This window comes from Andrena cerasifolii, chromosome 16 (assembly GCF_050908995.1).
Source record: "Andrena cerasifolii isolate SP2316 chromosome 16, iyAndCera1_principal, whole genome shotgun sequence".
NCBI lineage: Eukaryota > Metazoa > Arthropoda > Insecta > Hymenoptera > Andrenidae > Andrena > Andrena cerasifolii.
This window is the reverse complement of record NC_135133.1, coordinates 5,919,406-5,945,587: the sequence shown is the minus strand read 5'-3', so window position 1 is coordinate 5,945,587 and position 26,182 is coordinate 5,919,406. Positions and strand designations below refer to the sequence as shown.

General features: G+C 46.0%; 2 protein-coding genes across 3 annotated transcripts in view; one reads left to right on the top strand and one right to left on the bottom strand.

Annotated features, from left to right (window-relative positions):
- Crok (crooked) overlaps positions 1 to 24,285 on the bottom strand; it is a 34,746-nt gene extending 10,461 nt beyond the window's left edge. Inside the window, exons 1-3 of one of the 2 annotated variants that reach the window (XM_076829383.1) lie at positions 24,088 to 24,278; positions 23,679 to 23,840; positions 22,633 to 23,584 (exon numbers count right to left, since the gene is read on the bottom strand). In XM_076829383.1, coding sequence (XP_076685498.1) covers positions 23,355 to 23,584; positions 23,679 to 23,840; positions 24,088 to 24,154 — 459 coding nt within the window. In that variant the 5' untranslated portion in view covers positions 24,155 to 24,278 and the 3' untranslated portion in view covers positions 22,633 to 23,354. Of the gene's footprint in view, positions 1 to 22,632; positions 23,585 to 23,678; positions 23,841 to 24,087 lie in introns of those variants that run through there. The other variant, XM_076829384.1, reaches the window with a different exon arrangement.
- LOC143377738 (uncharacterized) lies at positions 19,366 to 22,209 on the top strand. The gene is made up of 4 exons (XM_076829378.1): positions 19,366 to 19,572; positions 20,328 to 20,891; positions 21,075 to 21,411; positions 21,486 to 22,209. The coding sequence occupies exons 1-4, from the start codon at positions 19,366 to 19,368 to the stop codon at positions 21,608 to 21,610; spliced, it is 1,233 nt and encodes a 410-aa protein (XP_076685493.1). The 3' UTR covers positions 21,611 to 22,209.
- Positions 24,286 to 26,182: the final 1,897 nt, after the last annotated feature.

Genomic DNA, 26,182 nt, shown 5'->3' with positions numbered 1-26,182 from the left:
TTCCACGCTCTACATAGTTATAGTAGAATAAAAGTGAAGGGACTATTTTAAAGTTTGTTTATTAAACGACCTATTGAGATCGCGTTTTTGATTTTACATTAATAATTTAAAGGTTATATAGAGTATTGAAGTCAAAATGATCGTTCGGGGCTGGTTGATTAATAACGTCCGGGGTTACATGACTAAGCTGGTCAATCAATCCCAGTGATATTAGTTTATTTCGAACTTTTCGTTACTAACGGTTAGTTAATAACTTATTTTCACAGAACAATGAGGACATATCAAAGAAAGTCAAATAGAGGTTCAGCTTCTAAAGAACTTATAGAACAAGCATGTCGTGAAGTAATTGTTGAAAAGAAAAGCATTCATGCAGCTGCTGTGGAACACAAAACACTGTATAGATATGTATAAAATGCAAAGTAAAATTGAACAAAATCCAAGCATCCCAAGGTCAGAGATAGTTTTGGACAGAGTTGGATACCAGAGAAACAGGCAAATTTTTACCGATGAAGAAGAAAAAGCTGTAGCCGATTATATAAAACAGCTGCTGATATTTAGATCTGGCGATGTCAACAAGTCAGGTTGGATGAAAGAGGAAAACTTACAGACAGTTTATGGACCTTTAAAAAAATATTTTAACACAGCCTCCGATAATTGGCTAGCTTCTCACCCGGGGAAAACTATACGCATTTACGATATTCCCGAATTAATTAAATTCGCACTTCCATTGGCAGCAAGTTGTAACAATATACAGGCCGGATTCAGAGTTACAGGGATTTATCCGTTAGACGAAAATATTTTTCCTGAATCTGAGATTTTTGGTGCTTATGTGACAGATACACCAGTTCCGGTCACTGATGGCATAAATCAACAATCGTCTGCTCACACAAATAGTGAGCAACAACTAGGAACTCCCGAAAAACAAATAAACTCTAGCCATAATACAAACAGGATTGAGTCATCGCCTTTAAACGATTCAACAAATAACACAGCTTCAACTTCATTTTCGCCGGAAGATATACGACCATTTCCCAAAGCAGCACCATGTCAAGAGTGCAAAACAAATAAAACGCAAAAGAAAAAGCGCAATATACACTGACACGCCTGAAAAAGAGAAGCTCATAATACAAAAGCTTTCCACATCACGTAAGCAGAAAATCACGAAGAAAAAAGTGAAGCGTGCAGGGAAAAACAAAGAAAACTGTAGAGAAAATAGGGACAGACAAACAAAGAAAACGAAGACACAAGACACTAATTACACCTCTGATGATGCAGACGATACAATGTGCATTGAATGCACTGAATTTTATTCAAAAAGTATTCCTGGAGAAGAATGGGTACAGTGTATTTCTTGCAAGATGTGGGTGCACTCGAGACGCGTAAAAGGAAATGTACTTTTCTCCGAGTGCAAAAATTGCACATCAGATTGTGAAGATAGTAATTAGTTGATAGAAGATGGCGAATGTTTTTATAATACTAGATATAAGATTTATTGCTACTATAACGGTTTAAATTTGTACTTAATAATTTAAAAAGTAATAAATATTTTATAATGAAACAACTGTTGTGACATTGTGCTATTTTATTACCACTCAGATAAGTTCCTAACAACATTTTCTTAACTGATTGCACCTATAGTCAACCTACCCCATACTGTTAGTCTACCAACCCCGACCATGGGGCTGGTTGACCAGCATGTAAGGTGTTAAAAAAACATTAAAATGCCTTAAATATTGTCACGTTGAGTCAACATTAATAATTTAATCAGATAGCCCAATGTATGCTCTATCAAATATAGTAACCGGTTTAATGATATTTCGCCCATATAATTTATTAAAAATCAAAAACTAAAAATTGGCCTACCAGCCCCGGTCTCCCCTACCCTTGTTTCCCGAGAAATGTGGTACCACCAGCAAAAAGTATGCATGCGAGCTGAGCGGGGAACGTTTAAAGATTAAACGCTGGTCGAAGAGTACGAGGATCGAGAATATTAGCGCGAGAAGTAGGTATCTTAGCAGAATATGAGTGAGGTGCTCGTAGTATGGAAAAAATCGGCTTAGTCCCATCACTCCAAGAAAGGCTGTCCATTTTCGATGTTACTGGAAGGATCCTTTAGGACGGCGAAGCTTATAAATCGTGATGATTACTCTCGAATTTAATCTTTCCGACACTCGACGAAGGGAGGGATCAAAAGCTGACAAACTATGGCCCGTTTTTCGCCCGGAAGCGTTCGACGTCAGGGGATGAGAGGCTCTGAATGCGTCATAAACTTTTGGACAGAGAGGACAAAATGATCCTCGGCCTTCGGCGCGGGGCTCCTCGACGACGTGGCGGAAGGACGTTGTAAGCATTGTCGCCGCAGCTTTATGATGGATGGACGCAGGGAATTCCGTGCCTTCGAGAGACGGGCCCCCTTGATTCCAGGGGTGGTATGCTGTGCCCTTAAAAAGAGGGCTGCGGATAAACTCGAGTAATTTGTCACTCGGCCGGCGACTACTTTACGACCCGAAGGTACGCCCATCGTCGCACCCGCAAAAAGCGAGTCAGTGTCTTGCCTTCCCCTTCGTACAACGGAGATATGACGCTCTGTTAGCAGCCCTAACGATGAAAAAGTAACTTTGTTTCGCGCGTAACCGTCGCCCCGTAATTTCTGCCGGCTCCGAGGACGCCGCCGCGATGAACTTGAGATTGATTTAAGAATTTCTCGAGTCATTTCCCTCGCACCTCGTTTAAGAGCGTTTCCTCCCGTGACACATAAACCGCGATCCTTTCCCCCTTAAATCAGATACGGTGGATTCTTTATCGAGGAAAAGGAAGTGTCATGGAACTTTTTCTCAAGGTTCCTGGTTCGAGATTGCGGAATAGACTTGTACACGGTTTCGCCTCCGCTCCGCGAGATTTATACGTCAGCCAGCGCTTCTCCCCGAAATGGAATTCGATCTCTTTCACTTCGGCAAGGTCGAGCAATCCACGTCCGCCGCGAAGGGAATCCTCTTTCGCCCGTTTTTTTCCTGGGTTCCATCAGACCAGGGACGAAATCGTGGCGGGTCGATCGTCACTTTCGCGAATGTCGGCCGCGATTCTATCGTCGATAACGACGAGAGGAGTCGTTGCAATTTAGGGCTTTTCTTTCAGCTTGCCGCGGGAAAACGGTGCGCAACGACAGACTCGGGGGAGCCTGAAAACGACCGCTCACGTGTGACCGTACGTGTATAAATTCGACGGTGAGCGGGAGGGGTGGAAATAAAACGCGCCGCCCAGGATCCAGAGACGCTTACCGTCATTTCTCTTCCTACCCGTGCGACCGCCTGCCTTTCTTTCGTCCATCGACCTCCGGTTCCTATTGTCGGCCATTCTACTTTACCCGACGGCTGTATATAAATATGTGCATGTGTATACACAGGTCGAGGGGGTGAGAAGGAGAAGCGAAATGGGTCGCGGTCGCAGATAGCCGGCCGGCTTTGTCCGCGAAAAAATAAAGTTAAGAGATCTGAGCGTCGAGCGATTAAGGAAAAAAACAGCGAATTCAATTTTCTAGACGACTTTGCCTCTCCACTTTTCATCCCTTTCACTACTTTGTTCTCCCCCGTTGCTCATCCTTGCAGCAGAGTCGCTGTTGTTTGCATAATCCCTCGGTTTAAGCAGGGACCGATCGCAGCGTTCGCGGTGATATGAATTCTACGCGCCTGCTTGCTGGGACATTCCAATTCGGGATAAACACCTATCGGTGCGTCCATTACGCGCGAGTTTATCTGAACGGGGCGGCAAGCGTGTCTAGAATGCTTGATGCCTCTTACAGTAGCGGACAAAAAAGTTACCACTTTTTCGATCCACTCTACCTCCATTATTTTTTAACATCAACTCAAAACAGCAGCACGTGCCCAATATACATATTCTGATAGAGAATTGAAAACTTGCATAAAACACAGTTAAAGTTGAATTTATATTTAACTAATAAACAAAATCCCTGCACAACATTAAACGCGACAACACTTTTTTAAAGCTGTTAAAAAGTTACCAGTTTTTTTAAGAGTAATAAAATATCTGATATTTCGTGAGGGCACCTGCTTTTAGGACGGCCTAAAAGAATGCCAAAACTGGTAGCTCCTTTGTCGGCCCCAAAAATGTGTTATCCCGTTCAATGTCATAAACTTTTTTGTTAGTTACATAAATTCAATTTTAACTGGGTGTTATACAGCTTTCAATTATCTATCAGAATATGTACCTATATTAAACACATACCACAGTTCCAAGTTGATGTTAAAAACTAACAAAAATAAAGCAAATCGAAAAAATGGTAACTATTTTGCCCGCTGCTGTATCTGCTAACGAAATTCGCTGTGTACTTAATCTTGCGAATTCTATCTATCCCTCGAACTCTTCGATCTGTTTCTCGAATCGCCCTATAAAATCGCCACGCGGTGGCTCCTATTTACAACGGGACACGGGTCAGCCAGCTTAGCCCGCAAGTTTATTCGGAGTTTATCCTCCGCGAACCAGCGCGACGCTCGCCCGGAGTTGGCACGAGCCGTTCCCTCGATCACGGGAAATCCAGCCACCGATAACGATCCACGGGCGAATCGAAGGTGGCCACCCCCCGTTGTTTGCCAGCCGGGCCGCCGGGATCGATAGGCCGCCTATCCTTGTTTCCCGACCGGAAGTTTAATACCCGCGCAGTTTAAGGAAAACCGAAGTTTTGTAAAGTTCCGGGGGTAGGGGGGGCGTCACGTGCAGTGGTTTACGCGGTGATCTACGGCCCGGAGGCAAAAGTTCTTACGATCGTGTCACACGATTACTCTCTCACGCGGCCGACGGAACTTCCATTCGGGCGCGGCATTATCGGCGCGGGCGAACGATAAGGCGGCTGGTTCCGCGCTCGTCGGCGACGAGCACGATCGGCCATTATTAAAATGTCGCGATACCGCGCCGGCCGATAATCTGAACGGCCGCGGTATTTCAGCGGGGCGGAAGTTCCAGGAGGAAAGCCTCTTATCTCGCCGCGAAGAATTAGAACACCTGGGATTCGAACCCTGCCGAGACTCAATTTGATCGGGAGGATTAACAGCGCCGGAAAGTTCCATCCGACATTTTTTAAGCTCGTACCCCTAAAGCCAGCGTTAATCCAAAAACTATCGGCTAACCCGTCCAGACGTAGGTAATACCGCCGATCCTTCCCCGTCAGTCGATACCCTTCAATATTTCTAGTAACCTTCTGAAGCTATCATCGGAGACGGCGGATTCTAATATTATTTCACCGTAGGTATCTAAGTAGTTCCACCGAGGCTCAACGTCTAATGTCTCAACCCTACTTCGACCTAGCCCTTTCCTCGGGATGACTCGTATATTTAATCCTTTCTACCCTCTCGCTCCGAGAGCCACCCCGGTAACGAGGTCCAGCGGCCACCTCCCGCGCTCTCGAGATTAATTACCGGGTATCGAAGTAATTGAAGACGAAGTAGCCGGATAAAGTCGAGTGTGTCGAGCCCGGGCGGGGCGCGAGGGGGTGCGTCACCCATTGTTTCTGACCCTTGCGGCACCTACCCCCGGGCTGGCCATTCATTTCTAACGAGTTGGCAACGTTATCGGTTAGAGCGGACAGCGGCGCAGCGTGTCCACTGAGACGTTAACACCGATACCAGGGCCCGGCTAGCTCTCTCGGGGGCGTAGAATCGACGTTGCTTCTATGCACCCTACGTGCGGCCGCGCGGCACCCGTGAAACGGATGTGTGTGCGAGCCACTCTCTATATAATACAGCGGACATAACGTCCAATGAACGACCGCAGGCCAGTTCAGTCTGGCCAGCGGTACACTCGGGCGATTTCCAAGCTGGCTACAATGGGACACCCCGCTACTGCTTCGCGCTGCATCGGTTAACCCGGAAAACCACCCACGGGGATGACGGTGCTGACCAGTCAAAACACCTCGCCGGGAGGATCCCTGGTCTCTCTGTTCCGACGTTCGATGTTTATAAGCGCCTCTTTGTGAGCCCCGTCTCTTTCTCGCCTTCCTTCTCGTTACACGCTCGCAACGTTCCCGGTTTCAGCTCCCTTCTCTGCCCGCCTCTGGTAGACAAATGGAAAACAAACGCCGGCGACGAAACACGGCTGGGTTCGTTAGAGCCAGCATCCCCGCTTGGTATTATGGCTCGCGGTCATCTAGAGGATGGGCCACCTCCAGTGCACGCTGGCGCGAACGAAACCACGATGCAAACAGAATTCTCGGTGGGGAAATTTGGTATGCAAAAGAAGGGGCAGAAGATAGGAGAGCTGGACCAGCGCGTGGTTGTACTGGCTGCTACGATGTCGAAGGACCGTGGTTTGCGATACGATAAAAAGTGGTGGAAATGTGTCGCTCATTTGGAGTAGAAGTGGGGTGCGTCAGGCAGCGATTTAGTTTCGGAGATCCGACGCGTTCTGTTGTTTGAAAAGTTCAACAACTACCCACGCCCGACTCGGTCGACTATAAATTTTTGGGTCCCTGAATGGGATTCGCGCCATGCTCCGTAATGGATGCAGGACGTGAGAGCGTGATGTTTACGGAGCAGTCTATCCCAAGATGTTTTGAAGCCGCCGGGCAACGGGTAAACAGCAGAAGTCCCAGGGCGGCGTTATCGTCTGTTTCGAAAGTTCCCCCGTTTCGGTCTTTTATTACACGAAAATATCGAAGAGACGGCTAAACCAAGTAGATAAGTTGGAAGTCTATTTTACGAGCGGCACCATATTGCGGATTTTCCGCCGGCATGGGGATGCTCTCTTCGGGAATCCTCCCTTCCACCTTATATCGACAACCCCCGTGAAATCCCGGCGTTTCGCGTGCGCGGATTGAAAATCTGGGATCCTCAAAGCGGCTGACAAACGCCGATTCGCGGGGGAGTTATGGATCGGCAGGCAATAGGGAATATTCCGTCGGATTCTCAAGGAGCCGACTAGGAATTACTTTCGAACCCGAGAGCACCGTCGCAAAGAAGCAATCCGATTCAGACCGATTCCCGTTCTCCGCTCTCCTAGGCCAGCATCCCGAGCGAAATAATTTAAATTACAATCCACGAGCCACAACTCCCTTCGCCCCGAAAATAAATCCCCCGGCCCTGACTCAAACGGCTCCGCACTTCATCGCGAACCGCCCATCGAATTTCCCTAAAAGCGGTGGAAGACAAGCGCCCCCCGATCGCTCGCCGTTATCGTCGCGCCGCGAAGGGAGCGTCGACGGAATCCTCCAGACGAAGATTGAAAGACGAGCCCCCGCTTAGCCAGCCACACTGAGTCGATGCTTGAGGGGGTATACCCGTTTGAACCCTCGGAAAATGTATGCATTTTGTGGATTTTTTTACAAGTCAACGGCTTGATGAAGATTTCCTGTTTTTTTACTATCTTTACATAGTATTATGAACTACTTAAAACAAAAAGTTTCAGTTAAAAAACTATTGTTTTTCGGAAGTTATGCGTACATATCCGAAAATCTCTCGATTTTAGACGGCTAAACGGTGGGCCTAAAAACTCGCGCTACGTTCAACCAATTCACTTCCAATTTTGCATGCAGGATCGTAATAAGATTCCACATCGTCCAACGAGGGCTTTTTTTATTCGGATTCCCCGTTTATTATTTATAAAGAAAAAAGTTGGCCTTTTCTCTTAGAAAAATGTAACTTTGCCTTTGATCTCTCACCATTTCTTTATTTTTCAAAATTTTCAAAATCGGCCCCGTTGGACGATAGCTATTGACATACTTTATAAGAAGATTTTATCGTTTTTGATTTCAGACACGACATACGGCTGTTTTCAGGCCCACCGTTCAGCCGTCTCAAATCGAGAGACTTTCGGATATGTATACATAACTTCCGAAAAACAATAGTTTTTTAACTGAAACTTTTTTTTTAAGTAGTTCATAATACTATGTAAAGATAGTAAAAAAACGGGAAATCTTCATCAAGCCGTTGACTTGTAAAAAAATCTACAAAATCTACACATTTTCCGAGGGTTCAAACGGGTATACCCCCTTAACGCCGCATCGAGGCGCGTGAGAAAGGCGGCATCGCGGCAGGGGGATGGTGATGCGCCAGATTAAAATGGTGCCTAGGCACGACCGCAGAGGTTATCCGCGGAAATAGGCATCCTTCCACCCCCTTGCAACGGATGCCTCTCCTTTCACACCTCCGACTATCTCTCTCCCTCTCTCTCTCTCTCTCTCTCTCTCTCTGTTCCACCTATTCACCTTGCGCTCTCTTTCGGATCACCGCCTCGCGGCTCGTTCTTTCTCCTCGTCTAGGCGGATAGGGGTTGGCCTGGCGCCAGGGAACAGCAATATTGTAGCAACCCGGGGAATCTCGTGACCCCCGGCCTGCTGGCATTCTACCCTGCCTCGAAACCTCCGCTCGCTCGCATGCACAAGCATGTGCCTCATAGTAACGCGCGGAACACGTTGCGCGTATCACACTGTCTTACTTACTAAGCACTAGCGTCGACCGCCGACTGACACTCCAACCTCCCCTCTCGACCCCCGCCAGGCCTGATTTATAACCGGCGGCCTAATATACTGTTTTAAAGGCGACGTTGTCGGAGAGGAATCTCGATGGATGCCGGGAAGCATCGTCCGTGGAGCTGCTTCCGGCCGCGGGAGCTGGTCACGAGGATGCCTTCGCAGGAAGTCGTTATCGGCCATCCGTGTGCATTAATGCACGCGCCACGGGGGGAGCCGGCCTCTTTTCAGCCGGCAATCCTGACCGCTATAAAGATGACGTATAGCCGCCGCTGGGTATAACGTGGCACAGTCAAATCTGCTCGTGCCGCGACGTTGCAGCGGCAAAGAAATCGCTGGGGAAGAGGTCCATTGAAAGAGAAACCGTGGCGCCTCTCTGCCTGGTCGCGGAAGCATAGCATCAGCTGCTAGTTACAGCAATCGTTGCAAGAAGCGAGAACCGTTACAGCGATTCGATAGACCCATTCTTCGTACCCTTTGGAGCACATGATAGAACCATACCCCTGGGAGTTTGGGCGCAGCGGAACGAGATGTGGGTGCGCGTAGGTCAAGGAGCATTCTCAAGGAACGCAAAATGATTTTTAATATTCCCGGGTGGCACGTGAACGTATAAAGGAGTTGGCCCGCTCGGCCCGGCGCCCCCGAAGCCCGTGCTCGACAGAGTGGAATCGATATTGTTCAACGTGAGGGCACGCCGGGCGGCCGACGGTGGCTGGAAGTTTTTGAATTTCCACGAGAAATATATTCGCCGGATGCCGGTTTATATAGAACGTACAGGGGCCGCGGCGGTCTTTGTTTGCGAAATCTTAAATCGGAGGGATTTCTTGTGTACATACAGAGGACGGTATTTTCTGAAGTCTCGCTCTCCTCCGGCTCGGCCCCGGCCCGATAGGAAATCGATATTCCACCTCGTGGCGGAATTGAATCGAAAGTTTTCGCGCGCCGCCGCCGCGAGACAAGAAACGCGGAAACTCGATAAACGACAAATCTGCTGGCTATGGTTTTTCAAACTTCAACAGGGACGGGCAGAAGTGACGGGGGAATCGTTCCGAATATCGCCTTCCCGCTTTCCATAATCTAGCAGTTTAAAATTCCCCTGGCACGCGATTGCCGTATCGTGTCGCGATCGAGACGAGTCCGACTTATCTTCCGCGGGACTTAAATCGCCCACGGTTTCGACCGAGCGAAATCGATATCGGCTGCCGCGAGCCGTTCCACCCACGATTTCCCAAAGGGATCCCTGGGAAGTCTCGAGAGCACGCTTAAATAATCGAGCGCGGCGTGCCCTCGAATGGCTATTCGGCCCAGATACGAGATCTGCACGCGTCGACTTTCACTCGATGGCTTGCGAGATTCAGCGAGGTCCGCGGCCACTCTAGACACGAGTCTCTCGAGCAGCGAAGCGTCTATTCCCTCCCAGAAGAACGCTATCTGGGATCGAAGAACTACGGAATTGCCTGATGAATTAAATAATGAAGAGAAGGAAAACAGATGTTGCCTAGATCACCTTACAACATCACGCGCTAAGTTCAAACAACGGTGCAAGAATTGATCCACAAACGGTGGTTTCGTTGAAAGAGAACGTAGCACAGAAATGGTAACTGGAGTGTCCCTCGCGCGAGAGTCCGGAAACAAACGCTGGCGGAGCTCGATATTCGAGAGAATCCCTCCGCCATCCCCCTTCGTGCCGATGATTTAAGCGCGACGCGCGGGAAATTAATACGCGCAGTTTTTCCGAGGGAAAACACGGGAATAACACGGGTTGCCGGCTAATAGGTAACAAGGAGGAAGAGAGATGTTACAGCAAACAGTATCGCATCGATGGGAAAAGGGCCCCGGTGATGAATCGCAGCGGATAATGGGATTAAGGCAGATGGCGTCCATTAAGCAATGTGGTTTTAGTCTAATATGATTTCCATGTTCATACCGGAGCCGGCCGTTTTGGCATTGCTGCAGATTGCCACGCACTGGCCACTACTTGTCCACCGATAATATGATTTATCTCATCGAGTGTCTCGCGGCCGGGTAGACCGGGCCGAAACGATAAATATCGACAACCGCTCGATTGAATAAATCATCGGCGATAGAGCAGGAAACGGGACACTCGCCCGGCGGCACAGGCTTTTGTAAATGGTACTTTCGAAACGGGAAGAGGAATAGGCGCTGTCGTTCAACCAGCCCCGAAATTTCGTCTATGAAAGCGTCGCCGACAGCAACCGTGGGCTCCGGCGCGACGTTTATCCGTGATTAACCTGCGATCGGCGGATGATAGTCGATTGAGCGATTATTTATTTAAATCGTCATCAGACGGCCACTGAAATCAGCAGGAAATACGGTGTACTTAGAGAGAGTATTATGCTGCCACCAGGCAATCCAGGTCACTTCCGTCGAAATCTCGTTACCCATTTCCAACTGAGAAATTTAATCAGACCCGCCAGCGGAACTAGATGGTGCCCGTCGACTCAATCAACGTTCTCTTTGGGGCGAGTAATTCCCGCTAATCAATTTTGTTTCGAACTTACGAATCGGGGATTTCGACCGAAGTGCGCCCGTATTTCCCGCCGGCCGCAGTGGACACCTCGCTCCATTATCCCGCTCGTTCTCCCTAACCATGGTAAACGACTTTTTACACAGAACCTGAATTCCAACGAGGCAGAGGATAATAACGGCCGGGCGAAAAAAATGGGAGCCTGAATCGCGGATGGAACGAAAAGCAAGCGCGTAAATAAAATGAATTCGGTCGTTCGAAAATTTCAAATAACGTTCAGCCGGTCGCGGGGGTTGGGCGGGGTGGAGGGGGCAAGAGGGATTCGACGGCGGCTGGTGACGAAACGAATTTCAATTGGCTTTTGGCGGAATCGAAACGGCCGGTCACAGTTGTGGCACTGTGAGTAATGGCGGTTTGATTTAAACTTTCTCGATAAATGAAATTTCTGTCTGCGCACTCGCGGCGACGATTGATGAGCCGCCGCGGCGGCCTCCGCCGGGCCCACCTTCATTACGATCGATTGTTTATTTGCGATAATTGTCATTTATCAACGTTATGAACGTCGCTGGAACTTGGCAACCGAGGGTTTCAAGAAAAATCGGTAATTTCGAAAGTTCCTCGATCGAATCGCAAATAACAGTACATACTTACGTAGCGCGCTACGTTGCTTAAGGGGAAAATCTGGTTTAGCACGCTGGGAAAATGGATTTTTTTTATTTAGTCGATAGTAATACTCATGGAGAATGTATTCCCAAAGTTACGGACAGAAGTTCGAAGTAGCTTCATAGATACAGCCGACGTAACAGATCGAAAACTTAGGTACGGTCGAAAACTTTAAACGCGTTTTTCTCGAAACCACGTTTTTCAAACTTTATTGTTATTATTATTATTTATTTTTGAACGGGAAAGCTATTCCACGTCAAAATGAATAGATGAAAAATTTAGTTTCATCGGTTCTCTTCAAAATTACAGCATTTGTCGATAACCTTGCAAAAACAAAGTATACTGAATTTCTACGGCCTATGTCAAATAGTTCTCGAAATATTTAATGTTAATGTTTCGAAAATTGAAACAAAATCGGCTGACGCGTCATCACTTAAACTGTAATATCTCGGTCATTTTTAAAGACAATGCCACCGTCTTAGATTCGTTTTAAAGCTGAAGGAATTCTTTCTCAAATCGTATATAGAATATTTTGTTTATTGTTAATAAATTTAACAGTAATCGATGTCGAAGATCTTTGTAACATTAAATATTTCGAGAACTATTTGACATAGGCCGTTGAAATTCAGTATACATTGTTTTTGCAAGGTTATAGACAAATGCTGTAATTTTGAAGAGAATCGGTGAAACTAAATTTTTCATCTATTCGTTTTCACGTGGAAGAGCTCGTGTAGCGAAAAATTGATTTGACCGATTGACTTCACACGGGGCTTTTCAGTTACATATTGACCAGCCATCGCCGATGAATGAAAAACATTTATGCAGAAATTAAATTCGCTAGACCCTTTTTCTTTGCATAAAAACGTCGAAATTTTTCTGCCAAAATCATAGCTTCGTGGTTGAAATCCCATAACTTTGTCAATTTTAGACTTTTCCCTTATTTTTGTAATACATCGACGATTTAAATTCATGTCAATTAAGAAGAACTTGGGCTTTTTTATTTCAGATAAAAATTGGGCCCGCTAGGATGTACCTACACAATTTGACAACTCCGGCGGTCGGCGCCACGAAGATATACCAATAAAACAATATTAAATGAATTATTCTCGAATAAAAAAAAAGATTTCTTGTTGTCTAAATAGACAGTATTCTTAAAATTATTTCCTTAAAGTTTTGGAAAGATTCGCTTTATATTTGTTGAGAAAATAATTCCTAAAAATCACCGTGTTTTCAGCGCATTAAACCAGGTTCCCCCTTAATCTTAGATAGAATGATTTGATTCTAGACTGACCTATTCGAGCAGCTCGAACATCCTGAAACCAACGCGAACGCGCCCCACTCGGAAAAGAGTGCAAGTTTCACTGAACTCGATTCCCGAGTGCTCGGACGAAGTTGAAAGCCTCGCACGACCCTCATAGCCTCGCAAATTATCCTGAAAATATGCAGCCGCAAGCCCCGCTAGTCCCAGGTCATTTTCTGCATTTATCGCTGGGCCGCGTTGTTACGGAGCGTTCAGCTTCTCCTTTGAGCCGTGCAAAGCGGCCCTTCAGGTGCATTAAGCGCCGGTGAAAAATGATTTCGTTACACGAGACGTATTATTCAGCTGCACGGACGTAACGTTATTAGTCGCGCGAGCGTTAGTAGGAAGTCGTGGAGAACGGCTAGGTGCCTCTCTCGGGCAGCGATGAAACTTCAAAATGCTCGCCGGGCGAATGTAATTTGCGTGAAATTAAAAACGCGGCCACGTTCGATCTCGTTTATGGAACGGCCGTTTAATTAAGCCAGCCTGCTGGGAATTGGTTGATTCCGTTGGAACCGATTGTTCGCTAAATTTCGTTGCCAGTGCTTTTGCGCGGTGCTCTTGAGCTCGAGCTAGGACACCACGCACGGCCCATTAAAAATGCGGATCAGCGACTAGTTTGCCATTCTCTGTATTTATTACTCGCGCGTAGCCGCGGCGTATTTAACCTTCCTTTGAATCCAACCCTTTAAGTGCTTCGTTACCTATTCTCTTTCCTGTCGACCAGCTGGCTTCAAGTGCAAGCCGCGCGCATCTCTTCCCTCTGCTTTTAAAATGAATCGCAAACTATCTCGCGTCCTCGAGATAATTTCCGATACTTTCCCCCGATTCCCCTATTCCTATCTCGACTTCTGCTTCGACATGCGAGATTCTTTACCATTCACCTTCTGATTCTAGCAAAAGGAATATACCGCGGGCATAAACCTTGATCGCGGTAATTAAGAGGAAACATTCCACCGTAGTATGTTTCTAGAAGAACCAAGCAACGGAGGCATCGCAATTATCGAGCCGCCGAAGCGTGGCTACGATTAGAACTCGCAGTTATTTGTATTTGCGTTCGCGACTGTCGATACTGCCAGGGGGGTTTCCTTAGGGCACTTCATTTCATCCAGTTTCACGTCGAAAGAAAGAAAAAACCGGGTATGCTGTGCGAGCCATCGAATGTCGCCGGCGAATAGAGAAATGAATAAACATATCGGGATGCCGAGTGTTTACTTTGTCAGCAAGAAAGTTCGAGTGGAAGCGAGGGGACGATTCCAGAGCGCAAGAAAAATATTGGCTACACAGAGTTCGGTGTGTTTTTAGGAAAAACAGAGCTCCCTCGTGTCGAAGACGCGTCCGCGAGGAATTCGGAACGCTGAATTCCTCGATCACCTTGGATAGTCAAGTGTCTGAGAAGACTCCCTAATTAAATCAGATTTTAGCCGCAGTCATGGACGAATAAAAGGTGATCGTTTAAACTTCTCCGATAGTTGCAACGATTCTTCAAGGTATCAGTTCCGAGGGGGAGGCTTAATACGGGGAGGTTCGCGCTGGAGCGCGAGGGTAAACTTTTAAATTGCGCTACACAAAAGGGTCTATAATAAGGCGAACGCGAGAAATTCATCGTCGAAGAACGCTCTCGAGGGTGGAAAGTGGAGCGTTCATTAAATTACAAAGGACGAAACGAAGAAGATGGGCGGCTGGCTCGCGGAACGCGATTGTGATTAAAGTTCTTCGGGCTATTAGGAAGAGAATAAACAGGTGGACAAATACATAAGTCGACTAGGGGATGGGAAACGAAGCGAACGGTGTGTGTGTGTGTGTGTGTGGGTGAGAATAAGAAGTACGGATTGCACGAAGGGATGAAACTTTTCTTCCCTTGCAAGCTTTCTTTCGCAATGCGAAAGAGTACCACGGGAACTAGATAGACGTCGCAATGTGGTGGAAATAATTATCTGGCAACACGATTCCACGCCAATTTTGTTTCTTCGAGAAACTTTCTGCCGAGTGTTTTTCTTATCTCCCACGCTGTTTCTTATTTTCCTGTTATTTCCTGATAAGCTACGAACTAGTTCAACTGAAGTGGTTTAAAACCAACGCTTGTTATCTAGAGATTTAGACAGATAAAGTTCTGAGACTAACTGGATCAACTATCCGGCTCAAAAAGAATTTAATATTGCAAGAATGGGATTAAACGAAATTGGCGCCAACCGCTCTCTATTAATTCAAACTAACGGTCACGTGCTGCCACCTGACGTGAGAATTAAAAGATTCCCGATTAGAGGCCAGATAAGACGCTCGGGATAGTATTAATTTACTATGCAACAATTCCTTTACGCTATTTCACTAAACTACAGTTACTGCGCAAAGACTTCGTTCGTTAATCACTAAATAATCAACCTCTTTAACTGTTACATCGCAATAACCAGTATTCAAACCAACGACGTCTCTGGAATAATATAAATGTTTCACGAACATTTGCAACAACAAAAAAATCGTCAACAGAATCATAAACGAAGCAATGGCATTATTCTACGCGTTTAGCATGTCCATCTGGCTTATAAAAGCTCTAAGAACAATTATGATTCGATGACTCTACCAACATCTAGTGTGCACGAATTTAGAGCTTAATTGCAATCACGCTTATGGGTGCCATTTTTAACGCGCCTGTATATCACGGTCGACGTGCACTCCGAAGTGTACCGACATCGCCGAATGGCCAATTTGTCATTGCAGCGTGACGTTTATGTGCAAATGCAGGCACAGTGTCAAGGAATAATGACGTCACTTACCTATCAGATGAGGCGAACTAGCCGGTGAGCCTTGAACCGAGGGTAGGACAGACTTGCGGACTTCTCAGTGGGGCACAACACGCGAGCACATTTCTCCCGAACACATCGCGCGCGAGGGACGTTCTACGACCGAAAGTGCACCGCGAAATGCATCGACACGAGCCGCGTGAACATCGTTTCGAACCGGTAAAATCGAAAACTTCGGGAGCGTTTCTGATGCCGCGGAGTCGCGTGCGCCATGGCGGAACAGCTGTTCAGGGAAGCGGGGGTCGTTACTGGGGTTGAAGGGATCCAAAGGAACCGACTCGCCATCTAACAACGACGGCGGGAAATACTCGCCTCGTGTGAATGCGATCCTTTCCCGCGGAAGATCCTTCGAAGACAACGTTGAAACCTATGATATCGCGTTATTATTGATCTCTGGAATTGATTTATGTATTTGATATTGAATATGTACAGCGCATGAAACAAATTAATTTTTTATACAGGCTCAAGTTTTTACTATTCCAAGTAATTATATTTATCAGCTATTCGAGAACTGCAGAACTTTAACAATTTATAGTTGCATTAAAGAGGTGATAATTAATAACTGAAGTTAACTAATTATTCGTTTGAAAACTAATTTGTCTTGGAGCAGTGAAAGGAGTAGGAAGAATTGAAAGCGCACGCTTTTTACCTCGTTTCTTTTTCGGACCAGCATCTTTTTGTCTCAAGCACGACCGCGCTTCTTCGACGGCTGTAATCGTAAGCGTGACAACAAAAGTAAGTTGCTCAAGAATGAAGGCCGATCCGTCTGTCAAATGTATCCTTGCATATCATCACGTGCAATCAATGCAGTTTGTTATGCGTGGAAGAACATTGTAAGTGCGTATTGGAAAACACGTATCAGAATCTGCGAAGAGACAAACATTCGTTGCTAAAGTATACAATACACTGTGGCTGACAATCCGTTAATGCTTTATCCATCAAACTAGCGTATATCAAATATAATAGTACAATTGTTCAATGATTAATAAATGAAAAGAAACTCGTCCTGCCATATGAAATAAGAGAGTTGAGAAGGAATTGCAACGTGCATGTAAATTCAGTTGTTTGATTTTTGAATGCAGAACGGAGGATGTAACAAAGGTGTTTCAGGAAATCAATAATTAGACTGTGAAGATCAGATAGGAAGACGCATTTGACGCGGTCATGCAAATGCCTCCTCTGTGCTTTATTTTTTATGCAACCCAATGCACTGTGCCGCATTCCATTCCGTTGCTTGCACGATATTGTTGCACATTACAATTAGATTTGCTGCGCATCGCGAGTCGTCGATCTCGATAGTGCGTTCTTTCATTCTCTTTTTTCAAATTCCTAAACTGAAGGAAGGTTCAAAGGGATTTCAGAGTATAGGTTTCTTTTTAACAAGTGCTAATCCTCAATTGACAGAGTGCCGTCCAATTTCTGATTCATTAAAGCAATCATCTATTTGAAATAACTAAAATATAAGACAAACTTGATCTGTTCCATGGATTATTTAATAACTATTTGACTATGTCAGTTGAGGTTGAAGACATTTTAGCAAACATTACATTCGTACCCATGAAAAATCTGCGGTGCAGAGCTTTTTATTGTGGCTGCGTTCCTTTACAACAAATCCCAATTACTTATCAATCGTCCTGAGAATTTAAATCCTCCGCATACATTCGAGTACAAACGGACAGGGCACCGTTCATCTGCCTACAGCCCTGCAGCCGTACACTCATTCACTACGGCGTATTTACTCGCGCGTAGATCTCTTAAACGTGTAAGCGCACACTTTCGCGCATTTACCTGCACATGAATGCGCGACCTTGTGTGCGCAACAGGCGGCACGATCTGAGTGGAGTCTATAAAGATCGTACGACGAAGTGTGCAAGTAGTTGCCTCTACTTCAGTAGGAATGGCCAGTTTTCGCGACAGTAGCGTAATTGAAACCTCCGATGCCCGGGTCCACTACGAATCCTCCAAAAACGCATAAAATGACATAACAATTTCACGCCAAATATAATTTAAGTCACCTACGATTATCGAATAAAAATACATTATTACAGTCCTGATAATAACCAGGCAAACTTCCAATACAAAATTACAGCTATTAAAAACTATACTATTGCTTATAAATTACTTTCCGCGTTTAGACTATACTATTGCTTATAAATTACTTTCCGCGATATTAGTATCGCACTCATCCACTCGCACCGACATCATAGCACTGATACACCATTATACTTCAACTATAAACAATTTCACACACTTTCACTCCAAAGCGCAGCCAATCTCACAAATTCACGTACACGTCCTCCTCCCATGCGAAAACAGCTGCTCTGCATCCACAAACACAAGCTTGCCAAAAATCCATACACGAAATCGCAACATCTGCTCCGTCCGGTGGGAACCTCGTGCACAGCGCCCTCGGTGCATCCGTTCCTGAGGTGCAGTTGGGTCGCCCTCTTATAAAGGGAACCCACGCTAGATCGCTGGCCGCATACCACGGCAGCGCGTCGTTCGAGGCACCCGAGGTGACGGTCGTACACGTAGATCGCGTCTAATTCGCAGCACGCGTGTGCTCTCTCGACTTCCATCGCTGTGACGTCGTCGATCTAAACGGATCGCGATGCGAGACAGGCCCGAGGAGATCGTGATCGCGTCGCGTTCCTCGAAAGTTCTGCGCGCACGGTGAAGGAGAGGAGGCCCGCCAACGCCAACCTTTGCATCGCTGCGTGTTTACGGTCGCCTCTATGGCCATGGTGACGATCCACCGAGGATAACTCGCTGAAACGTAGACGCGCCCAACGACCGCAATTAGGCCCGCTCCCCGCCAAGGAAACCGGCCAGCTGAGGTCCCCGTCCCGCCGCGGCGCAGTCCCCTACCGATCTACGGCGCAGCCGGCCGAAATCGCCGCGATTATGGTACGTGCGTGCTGTTTCCAAGCGGCGATACACCGCGCGATGGGATCGATGAACAGGTGACAACGCCTCGCCGCCGACGGAGAAAGTTTCGGTCGCCCGAGAACCCTCGTCGGTTGTCCACGTTTCGCGGTATGAACGGTCGATTCGGCGGGCTACCTAGACCGATATTCGACCGTCGTCAGGGTCGAATTCTTGCCGAGTTCGTTCAGCAGAAACGGCACCGAGCCGCGCTCGAGGAGCTACGCGATCGGCAGTCGCTTTGAAGTTTACCGTTAACCATCGACGTCGATCGCGGCTCGGTTTCCGCCCTTCCTGTTATCATTCCTGCTCGGGAGAACGGAGTACCGCACTACGTGGAACGTCGACGCGGGTTCGATCGTTGACGCGAATTTCGCGGAGCAAGTACACGGTGACTGTTTATCGGGTGTACGCAGATAACGCTGTTGCTCAAAACCGCCGAGACGTCGCGCAGGTGCGCGAGTCTCGCCGAAAATACGTACGGAGATTACCGGAATTGCGTGGACGTGGTATAGCGAACCGCCTGTATTTATAGCTTGCCTATTTTCGGTAGTGGAACGCGTCGCTCTGCGAATTATCGAACGCGATGCTTGTTTCTCTGTTTACAGTGATAGCGACCAATCGACGCTGGCTGGAATGACAGTTCGTGATCGATAAGTGGGCAGAAGAGGTCTACGAAAAACGCTACGCGAAAAGCGAGGGAACCGTGGAAATGGCACTGGCGAGGATCAAGAGTTTCATAGACACCGGCCTAAAGACGGTGTCCACGCCGTTGGATCGTACGGTGAATCTGGAGCCGGAAGTGGGCATTAGGATCGTTCATTCGGTGAACGAGAAGGCACTGCACGTGACCGTGCTCGGTGCGCGACACTTGCCCCAGAATTTCGGCTTCACGCGTGTCAACAGCTACGTGGTGAAGGTACGGGCGATCTAAGCTGGCCTAGTCAGCGTAATCTTTTACTCCTAATCGTTATCTCGCGTTACGTAAGCCCGTGGAATCACCACGCGAAGGTAGGTACCACTTTATTGACTGACGAATCCCCGAACACAATGCTCGCGCGAGGCAGCCTTATCTGTACTCGACGTACTCGTGGGATACGTTTCAAGTACCAATTGGACTAATTCAAATGAGATTGGGACTAATTCGAGGCTAACATTTTACGACTTCTTCAGGCGTTAGAACTTCTTCCCGATTATGCAGCAGTAAAAGAGAATTTAGATTTAGATACTGTATATCCGAATGTTTATGCATCTTTGTAAGTGTTTTAAAAACTTGGGTTCCACAGTTCTGCAGATTTCGTACTAGGCTCGTGTACGACCATGCACTATGGGTGGATATTCTGCAGATTATGAAAAATAAACCGTGACTCGGAAGCAGTTATGCGCGTTAACGGTTTTACGTCCATCCGAGTTACACCTTGTCGATGCATAGAATTTATAGATCATTCGAAGTTGCATGCTTCCGCCGTAAACTTTGATAAACACAGATGCATTCTACAGATGCACGCACCTATCCGAGCAAAAGTTCTGCTGAAACGAGTGAACGACCATTTTAAGTGGCACTAGTGAAACGTTGCTCTCCGAGCTGAATACCATTTGCCTTAGAAAGATGCATTTACTCGCGGATAGATCTCGGAACGAGGGGAAAGAAAGTGTAACCGGCTTCTATTGCAGGTGAAGCTGTTACCGGGAAAAGAAAAGTTCGAGACGACGGCGAAGAACGAGTCTTGGCCTCAGTGGAACGAGGACTTCACATTCCCCCTGAGAAAAGAGAACAAGCAAAAGTTCGGCAAGACGAAAGTCGTCGAGGAGGAGATCAATGGGTCGAGATTCATAGTGGCGACTCTGTTCGCGATTCTCGAGGACAAGCCTCTGATAGCGACCGAAAAGAAGGAGGCAGAGAAGGACAAGGCCTCGTCTCCCACCAAGGACTCGGCTAAGAAGGGTGGCAAGAAGAAAGACGGCCAGGGTGCCTCTTCGGAGAGCCAGGAGCCACCGAAGAACAAATTACTCAGTCAATTCTTCGGCAAAGGATCCGACAAAGCGGCGGAAACCACCACCACCGACAGGAAAATGTACGACAAGAGACGCACTGTTGGCGCAACCACCATTTCCCTGGACCCGAAGAACTTCACTTCAAAGCCAACCAAACCGAAGCATCCGAGCGATGTATCGACGGGAGATATGTGGAGACCATTGCGACCGATTGCTAGCGGCATTTCTGGAGCCGAGGACAGGGTAAATATTGCAGCGAGCGCGACTAGGCACTTGTAATCGCAAGAAGCTTCAAGTAGAGCGAAGTAGCGAGAGAATTAAACTTCTAGAGCCTTTTGCTAACTCTACTATCGTAATGGAGTAATCTCACTCTTAGAAGGGTTGTGGGTTGGGGTTTAATAGGCTCTGACTTGATTATCCTTGCAGAGGGAGAACAAGAAAGGGCAAGTGGAATTGTCACTGTGCCAGGAGAAGGCGGACAAGAGGGAAGAAGGCAGCGAGCGACTGGTACTGACTCTGCATCGTCTGAGATGCTCCTTGCAGACGATGCACGAGCACGAGGCACTGAGGGGTCAGATGTACGTGAAGATGTCAGTGGTTGACAACGGAAGGGTTACTCATTTCTGGAAGAGCGATCGCTTCGCCCCGTGTGTGTCGATGAAGTTTGCGCCGGATATGGCGAGAGTCGTCGCGGATAATCCGTACCAGGGAGCGCTTAAGGACGTCAGCTTCGTCATTAAATTTGTCTCGAAGAATAAAATTGGTTAGCCTTATCATCGCCACCTAAAGTCCCATACCTGTTCCAGGCGGTTTCTTATTAACGCCCGATGATTTCAGGAAAGAAAACGACCGTCGGCCATTTCGTGATCGGGCCGGATGTTGGGGGACCGTATGGAGAACAGTGGAAACAAGCTATGGCCAAGTCAGGGACGCAAGTAATGAAATGGCAGTCGTTTGAATGAAATTAAGATCGATAAACCCGACGAGCCTACTCGGTTCGATTTTTGCTCTATTCCCGTTCGCGTGTAAACCTACTTTCGGTCTATGCGGAGATTATAAATATTTCAGAGCATGGTCGATAGTGCCATTCCAAAGAATACTTAGAAGCCGCAATTCAGTTTGCTCGTTCTTCGTCAGTCACTCTTTCTCTTTAAGGCAGATCGCACACGAGTATTTCGCACCATTCTTTTGTATATACTAATTGCCTAGAAATTTCCACCGCCCCCCCCCCCCCGAGACCTAGGCAGGCAAAACTTTCTGCCGTGGAATCTGAATAGAACCGTCCAGTAAAATAAGTGCCTGTCGGCGTAAGGTGCGCGGAATTCAAGAGATTTCTTATTCTACCGTAACTTTTATCGACACCTCGACATGAAAAGACTAAATTTTGTGCCAGAAGTATTCGCAACGAAATAATTATTAACTGAAGAGTAACTACATACGATGTACAACGAGGATGAGACTATATCGTTTATATTTTTTATAGACACAAAGATGAGACGACTTTGCATTTTGTATTTTCAGTGAATAAGTCGTCATCTTTAAGCTAAGCTACGAAAAGAGTGGGAAAAAAAAGTATTTACTACGTGACCAGGATCGATTAGTACCTTAAGCTACGAACCTTTTTAATACTTCTCTCGTTTGTACCGGAAGACACGAATCTTTGCTCACTGCTCTATTGAAATTTTCTAGAAATCTTCTAGCATGTATTAACGTGTTGTATAAACGATTAATTTAAGCTTAATTAATAACAAGTAATCCATGATAAATGTGAAACGTTGTAAAGACTTATTTATACCGCTGTAATTACATGTATTTTGTTACGAAAGTTGACTACACTCCAACGAATATGTAAGATCTAAGCAATCACACCAAAAAAGAATGTCTATTTTACGATGTTATTAACGCACGTCTCTGTATTACAATGATATATTTTATATTCAATACACCTGTTGTTATATATGTACAAAGGATTATATTCGCTTGCTTACACATTTTTCAACACATCTTTATTCATCACTTCTCATCGTACACGTGAACAGAACACATAAGGGAATGGTGAGTTTCCATAAGCGACGTACGTTTATTTACTGTGCTATTTAATAACTAGCAACACTTCCCAGAAAGTACATATAAAAATATAAAAACTGCCATGATTTCACATTAACACTAAATATATTATATGGACGGACGTTATATTGCATGGTATTGACAGTCTCATTTGTGAAGTATTCGACCTTAACGCCAACGAAACGTATTGACGCTATGGCATTCATCCTTTGTACTAAGTCTACGTTTAAATGTAAGTATAATACAAGCATAGCTTTTAATGCTGATAAAAATATGCTTCTATAAAAGGTCAGAATGTACCAAAGTAGAAAACCTTTAGAGAAGCTAAAAGATAGCATTGTAATATTGTACAATCATTAAAATACTGTCTTAAAAGTATCCCCTTATTTATCTCTAACTCATTCTAATAAGGCACAAAGAGGCGCTTCTATATATTCGTAAAAAAAAAAAACAATGATCGAGAATATAAAACTGTTTCCGAATCTAATTTGCAAGTTCTACCTCCCTGAAGTTCAGATCATAAAATTCTTAAAAAGATCTCATTGGTAAGTACGAGCGGATCTCTATACCGTAAAACTGTGCGTCCGAATATGTACTGCTTAATTCGTCGGATCTATCGATAACCTTTGGTCGAGTCTGTTAAAAGTAAACAAGTGCGTGTCGCAACGAAGCTATTGCGGCTAATAGCGAGACGATCAGACCCCCACGATTATAAGGAGCCGCGTTGCAACCGTCTTTGCTATTACAAGTACAATATTCCATAAATATGTTGTAAGTCCCAGTTCTCATGAGACAAAATCGCTCGTCCCCCTGAATTCCTGGCTCTCCCATGTAAGCGCAACTACGAAAGTACCTCCATACCCCATTGACTAAGAACAACAACATCCAAAGAGTAAGCAGAGCAGCGAATACTCCGCCTTATCATCTACGATACTGGTATCTAATAATTCTACGTTAACGCACCTTTTTGACGAATCTTACGGCACATGGTAGGCCTGACGCCTGGCAGGTGCTCCAAGTCGGGCTCCTGTTTGCAATCGCTAATGGGTACAGTGCTGTTGTCGAAAGGGTCTGCGCATTTTGGATCTGAATCCGATCTGCATACCCAGCACTTAATGGACAAGCCTGTAAGGGTTACCATCTTTCATTCGTCGTTCTTCGTTCACACGCCTCGTATGCTTGCATGCTGACGTATTGTTAATTTGAATTCAAGGGCGGAGGAATGTTAAAGGGGGCTCTGTTTAACAACAATATTTGTTGTTGTTTACAGAGAGTTATCAAAAGCATTCTTTTAAAAGTTTGAAGTTCGTGGCGACTACTGCAAGGTTAAGATTTCAAAACTGAACGGAATGTTTCGTGAAACAGTGGTTACCTTGCTGCACGCAACAGAGGAGGAACAATACTGTCACTAAAACGCGAAAATTTATTTCCTGGGCCATTTTGCTGGGAACGAAAGGACACTTTATGAGAACTAAAGATAACTCGTGCGAAGACGCAACGCTTAATTGCTCCAACTGCCCACGCCTACGACTGGCCACGCCACTGAATTGACCGCCACCGCGTCAGGGCTGACACAATCTTTATATTTTTTCACGTCGAACGAAAATAAGGAGAATTGAAAATTGTAGTTTCCTGATTATAATTATTAATAAATTTGAAAGGTGGAGTTTATTTCAAGCTATACACATTTGTTAGAAATCAAAATGCTACACTGAAAACTTTTATACGTTAAGGAGATAGCAAGCGCGATGTTCATTGGATAAAGACGTCCCGCGTTTGAGCTCTTTGTCCCGCATTGAAAAGTGTTCCGCAAAGTATCGCGGATTGGACATGTAACCTTTTACATTTTCGCAGTGGCATAAAGTTACTGTTTCCTCTACTTCTTTTGTTGTGAAAAAAGAAATATTTTTAATTTCGTTTCAATGTATCACTTTATAATCACAACTATGTATATTTAAATATATTGTAAATGCTTTAATAAACTACAGAAAAGATCTGCTCACGGATAACCTTTTTTTTGCTTGCTTGTGCCACATTAGAACAGAAAATATCTGGTCACTTTATCATTGGAATAAGTTCATGATTGAATTCGATAAAATCATGGTAATTGAATAAGTTAGTTAAGGAAAAGATACTTACAGAGAAAATGTAGGAAGTCATTGCCATATACGTGAAGAATTATGGTAATGGACATGGTGCAGGAAGCGGTACCATTCTCCCTACGGTACTGAGTTGGTCGGCCATGTTCGGCTTCCATCGCCTCACGTGACTTGAGCCCGAATTAAGACCGCGCCCGATACGCAGCGTATTATTCAATGATATCCACTTACAATTTCATAATTGAGAGGCAAGTCACGGAAAAGTGGTTTATGTAACAAGTAAACACACCAATCAATTAAAATACAAACGATTCGCAATCGATCTGAACGACACGACATTCACGCGACCCTCTTCCCTGCTCGATAATCTTGCACCGATTTAAATTAAAAATAGCCCCGCTTATTCTTATCTAAGGTAGACATAACAATGTAAAAATAACACAAAGAGCCTCAAATCTCACTGCCAAAGAAAATTTCTACCGATATATTACTCTTTACCAAACCCTGCTTCAATATTTCTAAGTCGATATGATTTTCAGCAGAGGAGCTTCCTCGATACACGAAGGTTTTCGAAAACAGTGAATTTCGCGCCAAAACCTACTCGCCACTACTCAGCATTGATTCGAGTCTGAGAGGTACGCGGAGCCTGCCATCGGGCATTGTACCGCTCTCGGCATGCTTTAAATCGGGGCTCGACGGTTTTCATGGGCCGCGAGCAGAATCGATTCGCTGTTCCGGGTGGTCCATGACCGGAACGAGGCGCAGCCGTGTCCCGAGGAAACATTTGAATGCTATAAATAAATATAAATAAATTGATTTGCCGGCATTAGCATAAGTAGCTGGGAGAGCCTCGGCTTGCCCTGTCTGCGGCTCGCGTCTCTTTGCTGTCCGCCTCTCTTTCCTCCCGCTCTTTGTCGCTCTCGCGGGAGCGGACGTTGATTTATACCCGATGTCCCTCAGGTTTCTGCGGCATTCGCCGTGGTGCCGTCCCTTTAACTTAAAAGGACACGGGACTACGATCGGGACTCGCGTCCGTCTCGTCTCGCTGTTGTACGCGTGGGAATTAATTCCGAGACCATGGGATCCTTCCTCCGTCGCATGGTACTGTTTAAATGAAACGATAAGAACCTTCAGGTGTGCTTGTCCAGTCCAGCGCACCGGGTGTCCCTGTAATATCGCGATCCTCAGCCTTGGTACTCGCAGTCCGGGTTTCCGAGGTAGGATCTATTTGCACGATAAGGGAGCTGATAAGACTCTCGCCGCGGTAATCATAGAGGCTTCGAAGTCGGCTCGGAACACGCGAGGTAGTCTACATCGTGCGCTCGGTATGAATGCCACTCACGAGGAGAGAAAACGGTCCTCGCTATA